This window comes from Panthera uncia (genome assembly GCF_023721935.1).
Source record: "Panthera uncia isolate 11264 chromosome E2 unlocalized genomic scaffold, Puncia_PCG_1.0 HiC_scaffold_19, whole genome shotgun sequence".
Lineage (NCBI taxonomy): Eukaryota > Metazoa > Chordata > Mammalia > Carnivora > Felidae > Panthera > Panthera uncia.
Genome location: NW_026057588.1, coordinates 12,234,636 through 12,250,627, shown reverse-complemented (window position 1 = coordinate 12,250,627; position 15,992 = coordinate 12,234,636). Strand labels below are relative to the sequence as shown.

At 61.6% G+C, this 15,992-nt stretch overlaps 1 protein-coding gene across 1 annotated transcript in view; it reads right to left on the bottom strand.

The window, feature by feature from the left end:
- Nucleotides 1-14,553, bottom strand: part of CIC (capicua transcriptional repressor) — a 26,071-nt gene extending 11,518 nt beyond the window's left edge. The window contains 2 exon segments of the mRNA XM_049621013.1: nt 9,294-12,104; nt 14,495-14,553. Coding sequence (XP_049476970.1) covers nt 9,294-12,093 — 2,800 coding nt within the window. The 5' untranslated portion in view covers nt 12,094-12,104; nt 14,495-14,553.
- Nucleotides 14,554-15,992: the final 1,439 nt, after the last annotated feature.

The following is a 15,992-nucleotide window of genomic DNA, read 5'->3' as shown; positions in this document are numbered from 1 at the left end:
GGGGCCGTCACGGGGCGCGCGGCACAGGGGCCATCGGCGCCGCCCCCTCCCTCTCCCTCCTCCCGCGCGGTGCCCGGCGGGCGGGGCAGGCGGGGCGGGGCGCGGCGCGCGTGCGCGGGGGCGGCCCCCTCCCTTCGCTCGCTGGCTCGCTCCCTCCCTCCCTCGCAGCTCCGGCGGGTAACGGCTCTGGCCCCGCGCGCCCCGGCTGCCGGTGCCGCCGCCCCGCCTTTCCGGGCTCCGGGCCCGCGGCTCAGCGCCGGGTCGACCTTCGGCTCCGGGCGGGCAGAGGGACCAGCGTGCGTGCGTCCGTGCGCTCCGAGCGAGCCCCGCGCAGAGGCACCGCCGCCTCCCCGCCCCGCCACTACTACGCGCTCCCCTCCCCCCCGCCGCACCTCCCCCCGCCCCTTCCCCGCTTCCCCCGCGGCCTTCCGCGCAAGCCCGGCCCCCCCGCGCGTGAGCCCATTGGCTGCCGCCGCCGCGCGCGGGTCAGGCCCCGCCGCGCCCGCCCCCATTGGCCGCCCCGGGGGAACGTCAGTCATATGCAAATAAGGGAAGGGCGGGGCGGGCTCCGGTTGGCCTCAAGCCGGCCCGGGGCGGGACCGCGGGAGGAGGGGGGCAGGGAGGGCGCACTGCAGTAAAGGCAGCGAGCCAGGGGGGCGGTTCGGGGCACCGCGCTGCGGAGGCCCCGGGGTTGTGTGTGGTGCTACGTGTGTCCAGTCCACGCGAAGAACATGCTCACGCGCGGCTTGGCCCGCCGGGGCGCGCACGGCGCCGCAGGGCAGATGAACTGCGCGGTAGGGCTACTCAAGCCACCTCGAGCCCTCGCCAACTCACACCAGCCGACTCTCACCCCCACCACACACACACACACACACACACACACACACACACACACACCCCTCTCATAGAAAGACTTTTCCTGCCACACCCATTATCTCATACACACTCCACAGTCACATGTACCGTGGTCTTATACTCACACTGCCACACACGAAGTCGCACACCTCGAACACCTGTTCACATGTACCTCCCACACTCCCGGCCAATCACTCCCCATCCATCATCATACACACTCGTTCTCACCCATCCTCCACATCACCCATTGCATACACGCCTTGTCATACATGCTTCACCAACGCATATTCTCATTGCCAGCCCACATGAATCATCATACAAACAACATATCAAATAAGCAGTATCATCTCACACACCTCATCACAACCACTGCTTGTCCATCACACACACACCCCACATCCCTCCCACACAACCGCACACACTCTTCCATCTTCACACCCTCTCACGTGGCCTTGCTGGCACCTCCGATCCCGATGCAGGCTACCTCTCACAGATGCCACTGTACTGACCCCACACATTATATAAACTTACCCCAGCGAGCACTACCTCAGTACCCTGTCCCATCAGGTATCCAGAGTGCCATGGTCATTCATCATCATTCAGCTACACTGCCTGACACTTAGCAGCTGCCTGGGACCCTCTAACTGACAGTGTAAGGCAGGGTGTCATGAGCATTACTGTGGGCTGGCCCTACCACTCTAGGCTGGGAGCCACCCCTTCCAGAAAAGGGCCAGGAGGAAGAAAGGAAACTAACACTGGGGCTGCAGTGTGTTGGGACCCAGCATGTATTATACTGTTCACTGAATCTTCACAGCCACTAGGGAGGTACACTTTATTATGCCCATTGTTCAGATGAGAAAATGAGGTTCAGAGAAACTGAATAAATTGTGCAAGATCATGCCTCCAGAACATAACAGCCCAGAGCTCCAAATCACCTGCTCTTTACTGAAAATTCAACCTGGGGGTGGACCCAGGCAGACATTCCCAGAGGTCGGGGAATATAGTAGCACAGTGATACAAAGAGATCTACACAACTGGTGAACTATGAAAAGGTCAGAGAGCACGCATAGAGACACAGGCAAGGGCCTGGGGCCCACCGGGGAGAGAGGCAGAGGTCTTGTGTCACCCAAGATGGCCCTGGGGTCACATCCAGTAGAGGCAGAGGCCTGGGGTCACACCTGGGCAGGTAAAGGTTGCACAGGCTCAGATGGACAAAAAGTGGGCCCCTACACAGGTGGAGTCAGGGACAGGCACAAACAAAATCCTTTTCCCAGCCTATCCCATCCACTGACAGAGCTGAAGAAATGGAAAAGGGGCAAAACTGGTAATCGGAGCCCAGAGGGGAAGGGAAGGTCCATAGCCCTCTGACCTCCAGAGATTGCAGGGCCAGACACTTGGCTGTGAGCCTGGAGGGGGCCACTGGAGGGACTATTAGGTGACTGCCCCCTCCTCCCTATGCAGCCCCAGACTCAGACCCTCCATTACCTCACTGCCCCAGGGACTGCAATGTGAGGCAGAAATCAAGGCTGAAATCAATGTGTCCCGCTATCTCCCCACCGCTGCCCCCTCCTCTCCCCACCGGTGAGTCACCTACTGGCAAGTTAACCCCTTCCCTACTGCACTGCAGCCTGGGCCACAGCTCAGAGAAACACTGCCCCCAGCTCCCCCACTTCTGTAGGGTGAGAAAAAGAGCGAGGTCCTGGCACAGCAGGGAAAGAGGGCCCCACACATCTGGGAGGGTTGCACATCTGGTAGAAGACACAGTGCCCACATAGGAGGGATGGGAAGAGGCCCCTTACAGGGTAGGGTACAGCCAAGTGGGGGCCCAGCCTGGCAGGGAGGGGCCGGAATCCGGGCGGGAAGGGCCCCCCTGCCCTGGGCACTGGGCCAGCCCTATACTTAGCTTCCATTGTTCAGAGTGGAGAAACCCTGGGTGGGGGTGATTAGGGGTGGAGAAGAGAGAGCAGGTCCCAACCCCAGACAGCTCCATCTCTCCAGCCATCCCCAACCCTAACTGGGGCCTCCCTAATTGGAAAAGACTGAGGGGGTTTCCCAAACCAGGGCCCCCGCCCCATGTGAGTGGGGATGCAACACCACCCTTTGCTCAAGGCAGGTACTCAGGCAGAACTATGGTGCAGCCATCCCCTGCACCACCCCATTACCAATTCCACAAAAGGTTTGGCCCCAAACAGCCCCGAAGCACTACCCCACCCCCAGCCTGGGGACAGGGAGCCCAGACAGAGACACCAACTGCCACCCAGGGTGGCACAGGCTGAGGCCTGCCCAGAGGCCTGGGGCGTACAGCCAGGGATGCTGACAGACTGAGGGACAGGCAGACACACTCTGAACTCACCGGCCCATTTATTGAGCCCAAGAGGCACCACGCCCCTGTCGCCCGTGGCTCCCCACCCTGCTCTCCAGGCCTGGGTCCCCGCCTCGGCTCACCACCCCGGTGTCCCCAGCTCCCCTCACCCGCTCTCCACATACACACCCACCCACCCACCCACCCCGTGCGGCGTCGGCGACGGCCAGGGTTGCCTGGGGAACGAGCCCAGGATTGGGCTGGTGCGGCTCGGGAGGGATGGGGGCCTAAAAATAGCGCCGGGGTGAGTCAGTGTGAGTGGGGCTGGGGTAGGCAGGGGGACTAGGAGGGAAAGAGGCAGGCGAGAGGTGTGGGGGAGGGTCCCCAGGGATTGGGAGATGGACAGCATAGGACGGGGGGGGGGAATGGGGATGGGGGGGGGGAAGGGGGGGGGGGGGGGGGGAGTGTACAGGCACCAGGGCTTGAGAGGGCTGGTCGGCGCGGACTGGGGGAGGCGCCCCAACCCGGGCGGAGGAGGGGGCGCCGCCCTGCCTTCTCCTCCCCTCCCCGCGCTCACGAGATTTTCCACTCGCCGCCTGGCCCCCAGCCAGCCCCCGGCGGGCCCCACAAAGCCGCTTTGTGCTGGGAGGGCGGGCGGGCGCCCGGCCGGCCTGACACCCACGCGGGCCGCGGCGGGGCGCGGGCCAGCTGGCACCCGAGCTGTCTGCGTGGGGGGGGGGGGGGGGGGCGCCACCCAGCCCTAGGGCGCGGCCCCTTAGGGGTTAATGGCGCAACGACGGGGAAGGGGGGGGGGTCTCGGCCAATCAGCGTCAGCAGGCGCGGAGGCGGCCAATGGGAAAGACCGAGGCCCCACGCCCGGGGCCTACCCCTAGGGCGCGGGTTCCCGCGCCCCTGGGTGCCGGCGGGGGCTGGGCGCGGCCCTCACGGGGTACCTGTCCGGATCTGCAAAGCCCCCGGTACACCCTGTTTCCCCGGCTGCTTCGCAAGAAAAAGGATCAGAGGAGAGTAGGATCTTGCAGTCAGGAGGTGGCACGGTTGGGATCTGAACCCAGGTCTGCCTGGCTTCACAATCAGCTTTTCTGCGGAAATGGGGAGACAGGGGTTCCCTAGCCCAGGCCCCCGTGGGGAGCGGGAACAGGGGACGGGGTGCGGGCGGAGGAGGCGGCGCGGCGGGCTAGGATCCAGCCGCCTGCGGTGCAGCCGCTGCCGCCGGTGGTAATGGGAGCCAGACGCCGTCGCCGCCGCTAATGCGCCTCCCTCCCGGCCACTAATGGAGCCATTAATGCCCGGGCGCCGGGGGCTCCGGGCCGCACCCCCTTCCCGCGCGCGCTGCGCATGCGCGCGCCGTCTACCCCCGCCACTTGCCGCCCGCAGCCACCAGGAGGCAGCCTGACCCCTCACAGCGCCTGGTGCTGGGGTCTCTTCCACGAAGTCGCTTGAGATTGACTCCAACTACCTCAAAAAACGCCCCTTCCCTTCTCTCCCCTAAAGTCATCCAGTCTTCCCAGTATAGGCCTCCTTCCTCTCCAGGGCAGTCTCCAGGAATCTCTGACACCCAGATCTTAACCTTTTCCCTCTCCTACTCTAAACTCTTGGCTCTTCACGGACTGGCATTCAAACCTAGCCTGGCTAGATGCGTGCTCCTTGGCACCTTTCTGCCAATCCTAGGCTCTAGTGTCAGCTCCAGCTTCAACCAGCCACTGAGAGGTCATGCACTTTCACCCCTCCTGGCCTTTGCTCCTATGGCTGCCTTGGCCAGGAACACCCTTCCCTTTCTTTCACTCTCCTGAAATCCACTCATTCCTCACGCTTCAGCTCAAAGGTCATTTCCAGTGAGAAGCCTACCTGTACCTCCCTCATCACTCTGCATTGAGCCACAAAGTTGTCACTATCCTCTGGCTTCCCCAGACTCTGTACCTCCCTCTGCTCTTTGCCTGAGCCTGCATCCATGTCTGCCTTCCCCACCCATTTCCCCCAGGGCTGCTCAGCTTGGGCCTGGTGGAGGGGAGGAGAGGCTTCTGATCAGAGAGATGGAGTTCACTGTTTGAGACAAAATGGAAATTCTGGTGGGCAGAATCTGGATTTGGGGAGTCAGGAGAACCTAGACTCCTCTTTGGGCCTCATTTTCCCCACCAGGCCAAGCATAGTTGGTGGGTACTGCCTGGTCTCTGAGGTCCCGTTCACTGGGGTATAGTATGTTGGGACTCCATTAAATGGAGCTGGCACCAAATGTGTCTCCTGCAAGGCATTGAGGGGGTGGCAAGGGTGGTCTGGGTCATGCCCTCTAGCAGGTGGGTGGGCACAGGAGCTGCTTTCCTGTTGTTCCCCCACAGCCGGATCTCCTAGCTTGGCCCATGCAGCCCCCGCCTTCCTGCCTGACTTGGGAACAGGTGCTCGAATGTAGATAGGTCTGCAGGAGGCTCCTGACACCTCTCAACACGTTTCAGAGACAGTGGTGGGCAGGAGGGGGCTCCCAGGCCTGTACAACCTCCCAACACTCCCCAAGAACGGAGTAAGGGACCTAGTACTTGGCACCTGTCCACTCACTTAAAGGGAGGGAGCACCCGATGTGCACAGAGTAGTGGTGAGGGGCTATGATGGGGGCAGCAAGTCTGTCTAAAGAGTGGGAGGAGGGCCAGGGGAAGCCCAGAGACACAGGATCCCAAGACAGGGGGCCAAAACAGAAGGTGGGACGAAAGCTCAGACAAGGACTGATGTCTAAGGGAGGGACAAACCAAGAAAGATATAGAGAGACAGACAGAGAGACAGAAGTCCAGTGAGAGAGACTCAGGCCCAGAAATAGAGAGCTACACAGACAGATGTAGGAACCCAAGGCAGAGACAGACAGACATACAGTGGCTCAAAGAGAGGCAGAACAGGCAGACAGAGGCCTAGAGAGGGGGCACTGCCTGTCAGTACAGCGAAGCCAGGCAGAAGCTGGGAGCTAGAAAGAAGGCCTTGCCAGGAATGGGGCTGAGACATCTGGCCTCCTGGGCTGGGGCTGCAGGCCCTGGGGCGGCTTCCTCTCCTGGGGAGCAGGCGGGAAGAGTCAGAGGGAGGTGGCAATGGCAGCTGGCTGGCCTGGCCACGCACAGAATGTGGAGAATGCCGGCCGCCTGCCCCGGCACGTCCCCCAGCGGAAGCAAATGCCTGGCGGGGGGCAGGAGCAGGCAAGCTGTCCCAGGCCGCCCCCTCACACCTGCTGCCCTGAGTGAGGGTCAGGCCTTGGCATGAGCGGGCAGAAAGGGACAGGACCACGGCCTCACTATGCCACCGAGCACGGTTCTGCCCTTACCTAGGCCTCAGAGGGAAAAGGCCCCAGGTGCCTGCCTACCAAGGGTTTGGGGAGGCCTCTGGGAAAAGAACAAAAGAATCTGCTGGCTGGGAACCTGAGGGCAGCCTGGATACCTCAGCATGGGTGTTGTCAGAGAGGCGCTGCTCAGAACCGCCAGGACAGGCACTGGACAAGTTCTGACGACCAGATGGCCTGCAGCCTCCCTTCCCTGAACCTCGGTTTCCCGCCACCACCGCCCCAGCCCCCCCACCCCACCCCCCCTCCAACGCAGGGCTGATAATCCTTTCTGCATAGCATCAGGTGGATTTGGCGAGATGGCCCAACGCCTAGGGCTGGGCACATGGTAAATGCTTAATAAGGAGTGGTTACTATTATCGTTATCATTGTTACCGAGACTACTTAAGAGCCTGGGTTCAAATCCTGGTTCTTCCTCTTCCTAGCTGGGTGACCTTGGGAAAGTCACTTAACCTCTTGGGGTGCTCTTTCCTCCTCTGAACACTAGAAATAATAATGGTGCTGACCTCCTGGGGTGTTGTGAGGATTCAGTGAGTAAATGCTCAGCCGGCACTTAGCAGTGTACCACGCACATGCACGGGTGGTGCTTGAGAAATTAGGACTTCTGTAACTTCTGACAGTTAAGAGTGCTCTGATCTGGAGATTGGGAGACCTGGTCCAAGGCCCATTCCTGACCCTCCCTGGCTGGATGACCTTAATTAGGACTCTCCTGCCACTTTTCCTCATCTGGAAAAATGGCGGCAAGTAATCCTGCTGGGCCTGCCCTCGGGTTACCACCATCAGTGCCACCCCTCCCCTTGCAGCAGTCAGGGTCACATGACCCAATGCTATGACGGCAATGTTGGGGGCCGTAAGCATGTGGGGGGGGGGGGGGGGGGGTAGTTAGAGTCCTTCTGCTTCACTCTCTTCATGTGGCTAAGGACAGAAATCCCTGCTGTGCTCACTTCTGTGGAATCTTGCTCCTGTCAACGACAGTAACAAATATAAAAGATGCTGGGGCAGGGCAAAAATACACAACTCATAACCTCAGTATATGAGCATGAGGGGCAAGCATAGCCCCTGTGTCCCTGTGCTCTGGGTCTAGACTGGAGCTCCATGAGGTCAGGGCCTGGGTTCCTTCCTGCAACAGCCTTTGCTGCAGTCCCAGCTCCCACCCAGATCCCCACCCCGACCTCCTTCCTCCCTGGTCCCCCTGCCTCTGGTCTCAGGCACTGGAATTCACCGTCCATGGTCACCCACAGTCAGATCGGCTCAAAACCTTCCATGGCTCCCTAGTGCCCTCGGGATAAAGTTCACAAGTCTCCTAAGAGCCCTCAATGATCTGACCCTTGCTGATGAATATAGCTGCACATCCCCACACTCACCTATCCTCTAAAGCCCTTGACTTCGCAGATTCTACTTCCCTCAAATACTCACTTTGGCCTCAAGGACTTTGCCCAAACTCTTCCCTTTGCCTGAAGGTCCCCCTTGCCAGGCTCACTTAGAACACCCTGCATATCTCACTTTAGAGACCCTGGCCCTTTCTCCAAGAAGCCCTCCCTGACTTCCCATAGCCTCCTAGCCTTCCCCCACCTCAGCTTTAACCACTCTGGATGCTCACTGTCTGAGGACAGATCTGTCTATTCCAGGGACTGTGAACCCTGTGAGGGCAGGGCTATGTCCTCAGCACCAACCAGCACAAGGCCAGGCACAATGGCACAGATTGTCAACAGTGGATTAATAAATAAGTAAGTAAGAAGAGGCTAGGGAAGGGGCTGGTGACTGGTCACCCTCCCTGACAGTTGCTCTGACAAGGGCCAACCTGGCCTGGCCTCTGGCTCTCTGGCACAATCTCAGAAGTGTCACTCTCCCTGCCTCTGGCCTCAGCCCTCTGGCCACCCTGGCTTTTCTGAGCTGTGTTCCTCTGGCCTTGGAGTCTTCCCTTCGGCCTCCTAGGAGGCTCTTCCACCCTATGGTTGCTGGTTCCAACTCATCCTTCAACTCTTGGCTTACACGCCCTTTCCTGAGGGCAGCCAGACTAGATTTCACACCTGGAGGCCTGCCCAGCACACCCCCAGCTCCCCTCCATGGCACTGGCCGCACCGGTGATATTTACTGGGCACAGGCGTGAAGAGGAGGGCTCCCGTCCCGATCCTGCCCCCCCGAGGCAGAAGGCCCTGTTGGAGCCTCCGTCTTCCCATCTGTAACCCAGCACTATAGCTGAGCAGGGATGAACTAGCCTGCCTGGCTTTGAAGGCTGGTTCCAGGATTTGCTAGCCATGTGACCCAGGGCAAGTTAGTGACCTGGCCTCAGTTTCCTCTAAAGGAGCATAATCATAGCACCCACCTGTTAGGGTTATGAAGACTAAAGGAGCTAATATTTCAAAAGGGCTTAAAACAGGCCCCAGTACATTACAAGGTGGATGGGAGGGCTCGGCGAGATAACACACACAATACTTAACATGGTGATGCCCCCACCAGTCCAGTCCTCCAGACATGGGAGCTGTCATCACAATTATCACCTCTGTTACTCTCTTACCCCATCAGGATTGTGGAGGCCTGGCTCCAAAGACTTAGGAAAGGTTTGCTGACTGACAGACCCCTGAGGATGCATTCCCAGCAGGAGGCCTCTGGAAACACTGCACTAGCCTTCAAAGTCCAGTCCCTTGCCCACGTTAATTCCCACTGAAACATCTATGCAGAGAGGAGGCTAATCTCCCCTTAAACCCCTCTCCAGGTGGGGAGCTCACCTCTCCCGAGAGCCAGTTTGCAAGTGGCCCTGTTCAAAATGAGCCCTTACCCAGCCCGCCCATCCACATCTCTTACCTGTCCCAGGCCGGCCCATGATGACTTCCTTTTTGGGGGCAGGATGGCTGGTGTAGCTGCTGGGCACCAGGACGGGCAATAGGGCAGCAGGTGAGGGGTGGAAGGCCACCGGCTGGAAGGGTGAAGAAGCCAGGCCAAAGGTGGGCATCGGCTGGGCCACAGCAGTCGGCGCGGCTGGAGGCACGGTGATGGGCACGGGGGCTGGCAGAGGCGGGGGCAGGCCAGGCTTCCCACTGGCCACCCCAGGGGGCACCGGGGTCTCTCGGCAACCCCGCCCAGGTCCCGCTGCCCGAGCCTCACCAGCAGTGCCCACCTCCCCTGGAAATTTGGAGGGCAGCGGCACGTCGGGGTTGCGAACGATGACGGGTGAGTCCCGCTGCACGGCAGGAACCCTGCGCACAGAAGGCCCAGGATCCGAGGTCAGGCCGGCAGGTGGGGGCAACAGCAGCAATGGCGAGGGCTGGCGGGAGCGGGAAAAGGGCACGGCGGGTGACACAGCCCGGAAGCCAGCCGGTGTGGAGGGTGTAGGTGTGTGAGACACCGAGTCCACACCAGAGTCTAGGTTGTCGCTCTTGGGGAAGTCTGGGGTGGCTCCTCCGCCCCCTGCGCCAGGAGCCCCCAATGCCCCCGGGTGGGGCAGCAGCTCTGTCTTCCTCCGCCCAGGGCTGATGGGCACGGTGAAGGTCAGGTTGGTCTGGAAGGTGGGTAGGATGCCAGAAGAATGGCGCTCTCTGGGGGCAGGTGGTGGTGGGTGGGGGCCCAGGTCTGGTGGCGTCAGCACTCCTGCCTTCGGGGTGCTGGCACTTAGGTGGCGGCTGCGAACAGCAGTGCGTTGGATGACCGGTGAGGCGTTGATGGGGCTGAAGTTGGCGGGGCGGAAGCCAAAGAGCGGTGAAGGGGAGGGTGATGGGGCAGGTGAGAAGGGCGACTGTGTAGAGACTGGAGAGAAGGAGGGTGTGCCCGAGCGGGAGCTGCCCAAGGACACAAGCATCACAGCCGCCTCACACTCATCGAACTCAAAGCGTGACAGGTCAGCAGGAGCCACCAGGCGTGGGCGTGAGTCCCCACGGGCCGCCACACTGCTGGCCTCACTGTCCCGCGATGTTTCGTCACCCCAGTCAAACTCGGTGCTGCCCTCGCGTGCTGCCACGCCTGCCGGCCGCCCAGCCCCACCTGGGCCACTGTCCGCCAGGCCCTCCATCTCCTTGGTTCGCATGGACAGGTGGCGCGAGCAGTAGCCCCGCCGCTGCGACTCCTTCATGCAGCCGTCTCGAGAGCACAGCCGCCGCCACTGCTTGCCATTGAATTTCTTGCGGATTCCATTGGGTGTGCAGACCACGTCGCCCTTCTTGTACTTCTGCTGGGCAGCTGTCAACGGTGTGCGGGCCCGGGCGGCTGGCGCAGCCCCCTTCTCCAGAGAGGCCACGCTGCTGCTACGGCTGCCGCCCTGGCTTCCCTCCTGGCAGGGCGAGGGCTGCTCCCCAGGGCGGCCTGGGCCTGCAAAAGCCGGTGACTTGGGTGGCGGTGACAGGAGCTGGGGCGGGGGCAGTGGGAGCAGGGCCGGGGTGCCCAGGGCTGGCGGGTGCTTCTCCTCGCCCTCCTCACAAGCCCCCAGGTTGCCACCGAAGCTGATCTTAGAGACCTCAGCATCCTCAGGCTGCTTGGGGTCCAGGGCAGCAGGACAGGGTGGCAGGGTACCCCCTGGCTCAGCCTGCTCCTCCTCGGGGCCCGCGGGGGGCTTCCTCGGCAGGGCCTCGGGTTCCCAGGGGGGCCGCAGCAGGCGGAGGCTGGAGCGGGCCACCCACACGGCCTCCTCGGGCTCACGGTGTGGCAGCTGTGGGGGCTGTGGCAGGGTGGCTGGTGGGCCCGGCTGGGAGTTGGGGCCAGGGCTGAGGCGGACCTTGTAGGAAGCTGGCTTGGTGGCCACTTCCACCACCACACCTTCACGGTAGGCAGCCACACCAGGCTCCACACAGGTACACACGGCCGTGCCCACCGCCAGGGCGCCCGGCGGCGGCGTGGCATCCAAGACCACATCTACACCGCCGCCAGGTGCCCCCTCGTAGAACGTCAGGGCCCGGTCCCCAGGGAACTGTACCCCTAGGTCCTGGCTTCGGCGCACCTGGCGCACCACGGCCGGCAGGAAGAGGCCATCTCCACGCCGAGCCAGCACCCGCTGGGACCTCAGCTGCCGCAGGTCATATCCACCACTGGTTCCACTTGGGGGCCAGGGACCTGGCCCACAGGCTTCGGCCGGCTCATCCTCCAGATCAGCTGAGTGCTCGCTGGCCGTGTCGGTGGAAGAGGAACGGGTGGAGGTGGGTGGCCGTGGAGGTACACCCAGGGTGCCGGCCTCCTCAGGGGTCCGTGCCCGCTCTTCAGGGGCCCCAGCCGCCCCAATGCTACCGCTGCCAGCTCCATGCTCCTCCACATACTTCTTCTTGGGCGCTCGAGACTTGAACGTGGCCGTCTTACGGCTGAGCGAGGGCTCCCAGCGGCTTGCCTCCCCCTCTACCTTGGGGTCCTCGGCTGGGCCTGGGGCTGCCGAGTCGTCAGGATGCAGCTCCGGGAGCAGCCCCTCAGCCCCAGGGCCCCGCTCAGACTCCTCCTCCTCACCCTCCTCAGCCTCTTCTGGCCCCGGAGGCTGCTGCTGCTGCTGTGCCTCATCGTCTTCCTCCTCTGGCTTGTCGCCCTCCCCGGCCCCTCGCCGTCTCAGGGCCTTGGCCCGGGTGGCTGGTGGGGACTTGCCACCACTGCCAGAACCTGGGAGGCCGGCACATGCCTTCTTCATTGGCTTCATCTTTTGTCCACCTGCAGATGGGAAGGCAGACAGGGATCATCGGGAGCAACTCAGGAAGTCCCCAGACCCAGTGTCCCCCAAGACTTCCCACTTGCTGAGGCCACTGCCTCAACTCCATGATGCCCAAAGCCTCTTTCCTGGCTGTCCTCAACTCGTGTGGGCCCCTGACTGGCACCCATGTCCCCTGAGTTATATGCTCTGGCTGCTTGGGGACACTTACACATATCTGCTCTCTCTACAGAGGCCACAGCAGGTGTGTGCACACCCTGTAACTGCCCGAGGGGACACAAGAAGCAGTAACAGTTCACACCTGTACAGCACTCACTCTGCGCCAAGCCATGGGCCAAACTTGATTTTATTAACCCATTTCATCCTCATGACAGTCCTAAAAGGCAGGTGCTACTAACGGCCCTACTTGAGGAAACCGAGGCACAGAGAGCTCAAGCAACTTGCTCAAATTCTTCCAGCTAGGAAATGGCAGGGCTAGGGTCTGAACCCAGGCAATCTGGTGGCTCCCGAGTCTGTGCTCCTAACCATTTCAGTGTGCCGCCTGTCACATGATCCAGAGGGCACGCTTCCTTGCACTGTCACCGTCCAGAGAGCACACACACTCATACACACACATGCACAGGAACACAGTCACAGAAAAGGAGGTGACTGGGCTGTGATGTGAGCCTCTCTCCACCCCCACCCCCACCCCTCTGAGCAGCCTGGCATGGCCAGACATTGTGGGAAGGAGTAGGCAGCTGAAAGTCCTGAGGGACGGCTGCCCACTCTTCTCTGCACCCCGGGCCTGCCAGGTATAGCCATCTCCCCAGATCCTGGCAGGGAGCAGGCAGGGGCACGTCTGGGGCAAGAGCTTATCCCCAGTGCTGCCACGGGGCCGTGCATGAGCACACGCACGCGCACAGAAACACACACAGAGGCACACACACGTCATCACACAGTGGGACACAGAGCTACACCCCAGGGTTTCGCTGTCCCACTGGATGGGAGCCTGCCCCTCCCCCCACAGCACCCAGCGTGATACCAGCAAGCCCAGCCCCCCTTCTGGCCTGCACGCATCCCCCGCCCTCACTGGGCTGCCTCTGGCAGGGTGGCTGAGCTGGCCGGGCCCCCTGGGGCCCCCAAATATGCCCTCCGACTCCAGGTGGGGTAAGTGGGAGAAGGTCAAAGAGAGCAGGGCAAGCCCAGCAGGCCAACCTCACCCACTTCCTGAACAGTCATTACTGCCCGCCCCCTTTCAAGCTGCCCTGAGAAAAGAAAAGGGAAAAAACTTTACTCTGAAGTGACTAAGAGAACCTGAGAGGCCAAAAGGGGGCCTCTGGGAGGGTGGGGGGAGTCCAGGACCATAACTCAAACACAATCAGAGACACCCCTGACTCAGTCTTCAAGCTCCCCCAGGACCCCTGATCTTGTGTTCTCCTACTTGGGGCCTGCTCCTCCTGTGGACCCTGCAAACCCTGCCTGCTCCTTCTCTGGGCCAAACCTGGGGTCCTCCCAGGCAGAGTCCGTAGGGCCCGGGGCTTCTCACACTGGGGCAGGCATTCAGGTGCCCATGACTTGGGCAGCTGCCACCACCTTCTCCCCACTGACCCGCTGGGCCACCGTCCTGGGGACTGAGATGCGGCCCCAGTCCTGCCCAAACACAAACCTTTGCATACCCCACCCAGGGCCTACAACCATACCGCCTGGCCCCCTTGGACCTTGCTGCCTGGTCCAGTCTCTTCACCCCAGAAGCCAAACCTTTTTCTTTCCCCTGGGGCCTCCTCTCTTCCTGTCCACCCCACTTTGGATAACTCCCACCCAAGGCCCTGTGGGCCCTCACCTCCTTCAGAATCTGAGCAGTAACTCCTGAAGCCCAGGCAGGCCCAGGCTCTGGTTCTTCAGGGTCTCATGCCCTCTGCTCCCATCAGCCCTCCTGGCACTAGCTTCTCTGCCACTCTCTCTGCCATCCTGTCACCACCTCTACCTCTGCCTCTCTCCTCACAGGCCCTAGCCCCCCTCCTCAGTCACCCTCTCCTTGTCACCCTCATCTATCTTTGTCACCTCTTCCTCCCAGTCACTCTCCGGTCAGCCATCTCTGGACCTGTCACCTTTTCTCTCCATCACCTCTCCTTGTCACCCCTCCAACTCTGTCCCCTCCCTCTCCCTTGTCACCCTGATCTAGTCCTGTCACCCCTCCATTCCTGTTACCCATTCTCTACCCACCATCCCCTCTCCGTCACCCCTTTTCTAGCACTCTTCCTACCCACCACTTCATCCACTCTATCCCCCTTTCCCACCATCCAAATCACCTTTTTTCCTCTGTACCCCCTCCCCGTCCCTGCCACCTGTCCCCTCTCGGCCCCCAGCACCCCAAATCCCCCCTGCCCGTGTCAGCCCTGGCCCCGCCCCTCACCTCGGGCTCGGCGGGGTTTCGGGGCGGGGGGCCGTGGCCCCGGCTCGGTCCGGTCCGGTCCCTCCCCGCCCCCCCTCCGGCTCTCCCTCTCGATTCTCCCTTTTTTTTTTTACTCCAACACACAAAATGGTGAATGGACCTGCAACAGCTGGAGCAGCCAGCCAATCACCGGCCACAACCCCGCTGACCGGCGCCGTCCTAGACCAATAGACATTCGCAGCTCAGTCGGCTCCGCCTCTCCACGACGAGCGACATTCGCCAAGGCCAATCCCGCCCACCCGGCAGCGCCAGGGGGAGGGGCCAAAGTCCAAGACCGGCCTCCCTCTGGGACCGACACCAACCTGAGCCTACGACCGCCTGATCTGCCTAGGGCCCTTCCCCACAACAAGTGATGGACTTCAGCCTTGGCCAATTGCAGGCCGTCTTAGTGCAGACTGACGAATACAGTACCCAGTCGCCCTGCACTCTAGGCCGGAACCCAGCCTCTGTGAGGGACAGTAGCCAATGAAGTGCAAGAAGGAAGGGCTTAGGGATAGGCTGTCCAATAAGCAGGCTTAGAAGGCGTGGCCTGAGCGTTTGTTGACCGGCTCGTCGCAATTCCTGCTGGGAATGGTAGTCTTCTTACGGCTCCGGCCCATAGTCGATAGTACAAAGCAGACTACAACTCCCATGTGACAGAGTGCTGTAGCACCAAAGAACCCGGGCGAGGAGAAAAAGTCGGACAGGGCAGTTCCTGTAAGTCTCACTGCACACCAGGAGCATCTTAGACCCAGGGCCCCGACTCACCCCGATTCCCGGCTCTGGCGTCGCTAGTGGCTCCTCTCAGTGGCGGCGGTAGCGGCACGAGGGGGAGGTGCGAGGAGCAGCCAACCGCCACCCGCAAGCCCCGCAGCCAATCAGCAGCGGGCGGGGCGGTGCAATGACCTCACCGGGTTTTACTCTGTTACCCCCCCCCCACGTGGTTGTTGCTGTCGGTAGCCGAGAGTAGGGAAGTTTGGGGTGGGGGGGGAGGGGAGGAGAACGAGTGATGTCACCTTTCCCCCGCTTGATTGGCTGTAGGGTGGCCGGGACTGTGACCAATCAACAGCCTCAGAAAGTCCGGCGCGGCCCCGCGGAAAGCCCTGTTGCCACCGGGAGGGGAGAGAACGTGCGCGTGTGGGGTGGCGCGCGCTGCAGTGGAGTGAACGCGCGCGGCCTGGGGCTTGGAGGACCCTGGAGACAAGTCCCCTCTTCGAAGACTTTGGCGTTTAGGGCGGTGCAGTTTTCTGACAGCCTCCCCCCAGGCTCGTGGGGGTACAAGATGGGAAAATGTAGCGCTTCGTGGCGCTTCACACCACATTCCCTTCACACTACATTCTGTAGAGAGCTACTTTGTGGGTGTTCGCTCTTGGCGGGACCGAGATTTTTTTAAGGTCTCAGGTTAGGGGGTGGTTCACACGGGGTAGGGAGGAGAGGGATATGCCCTGTCGGTAGTAGATTCCGGCAGCCCAAATCTGGG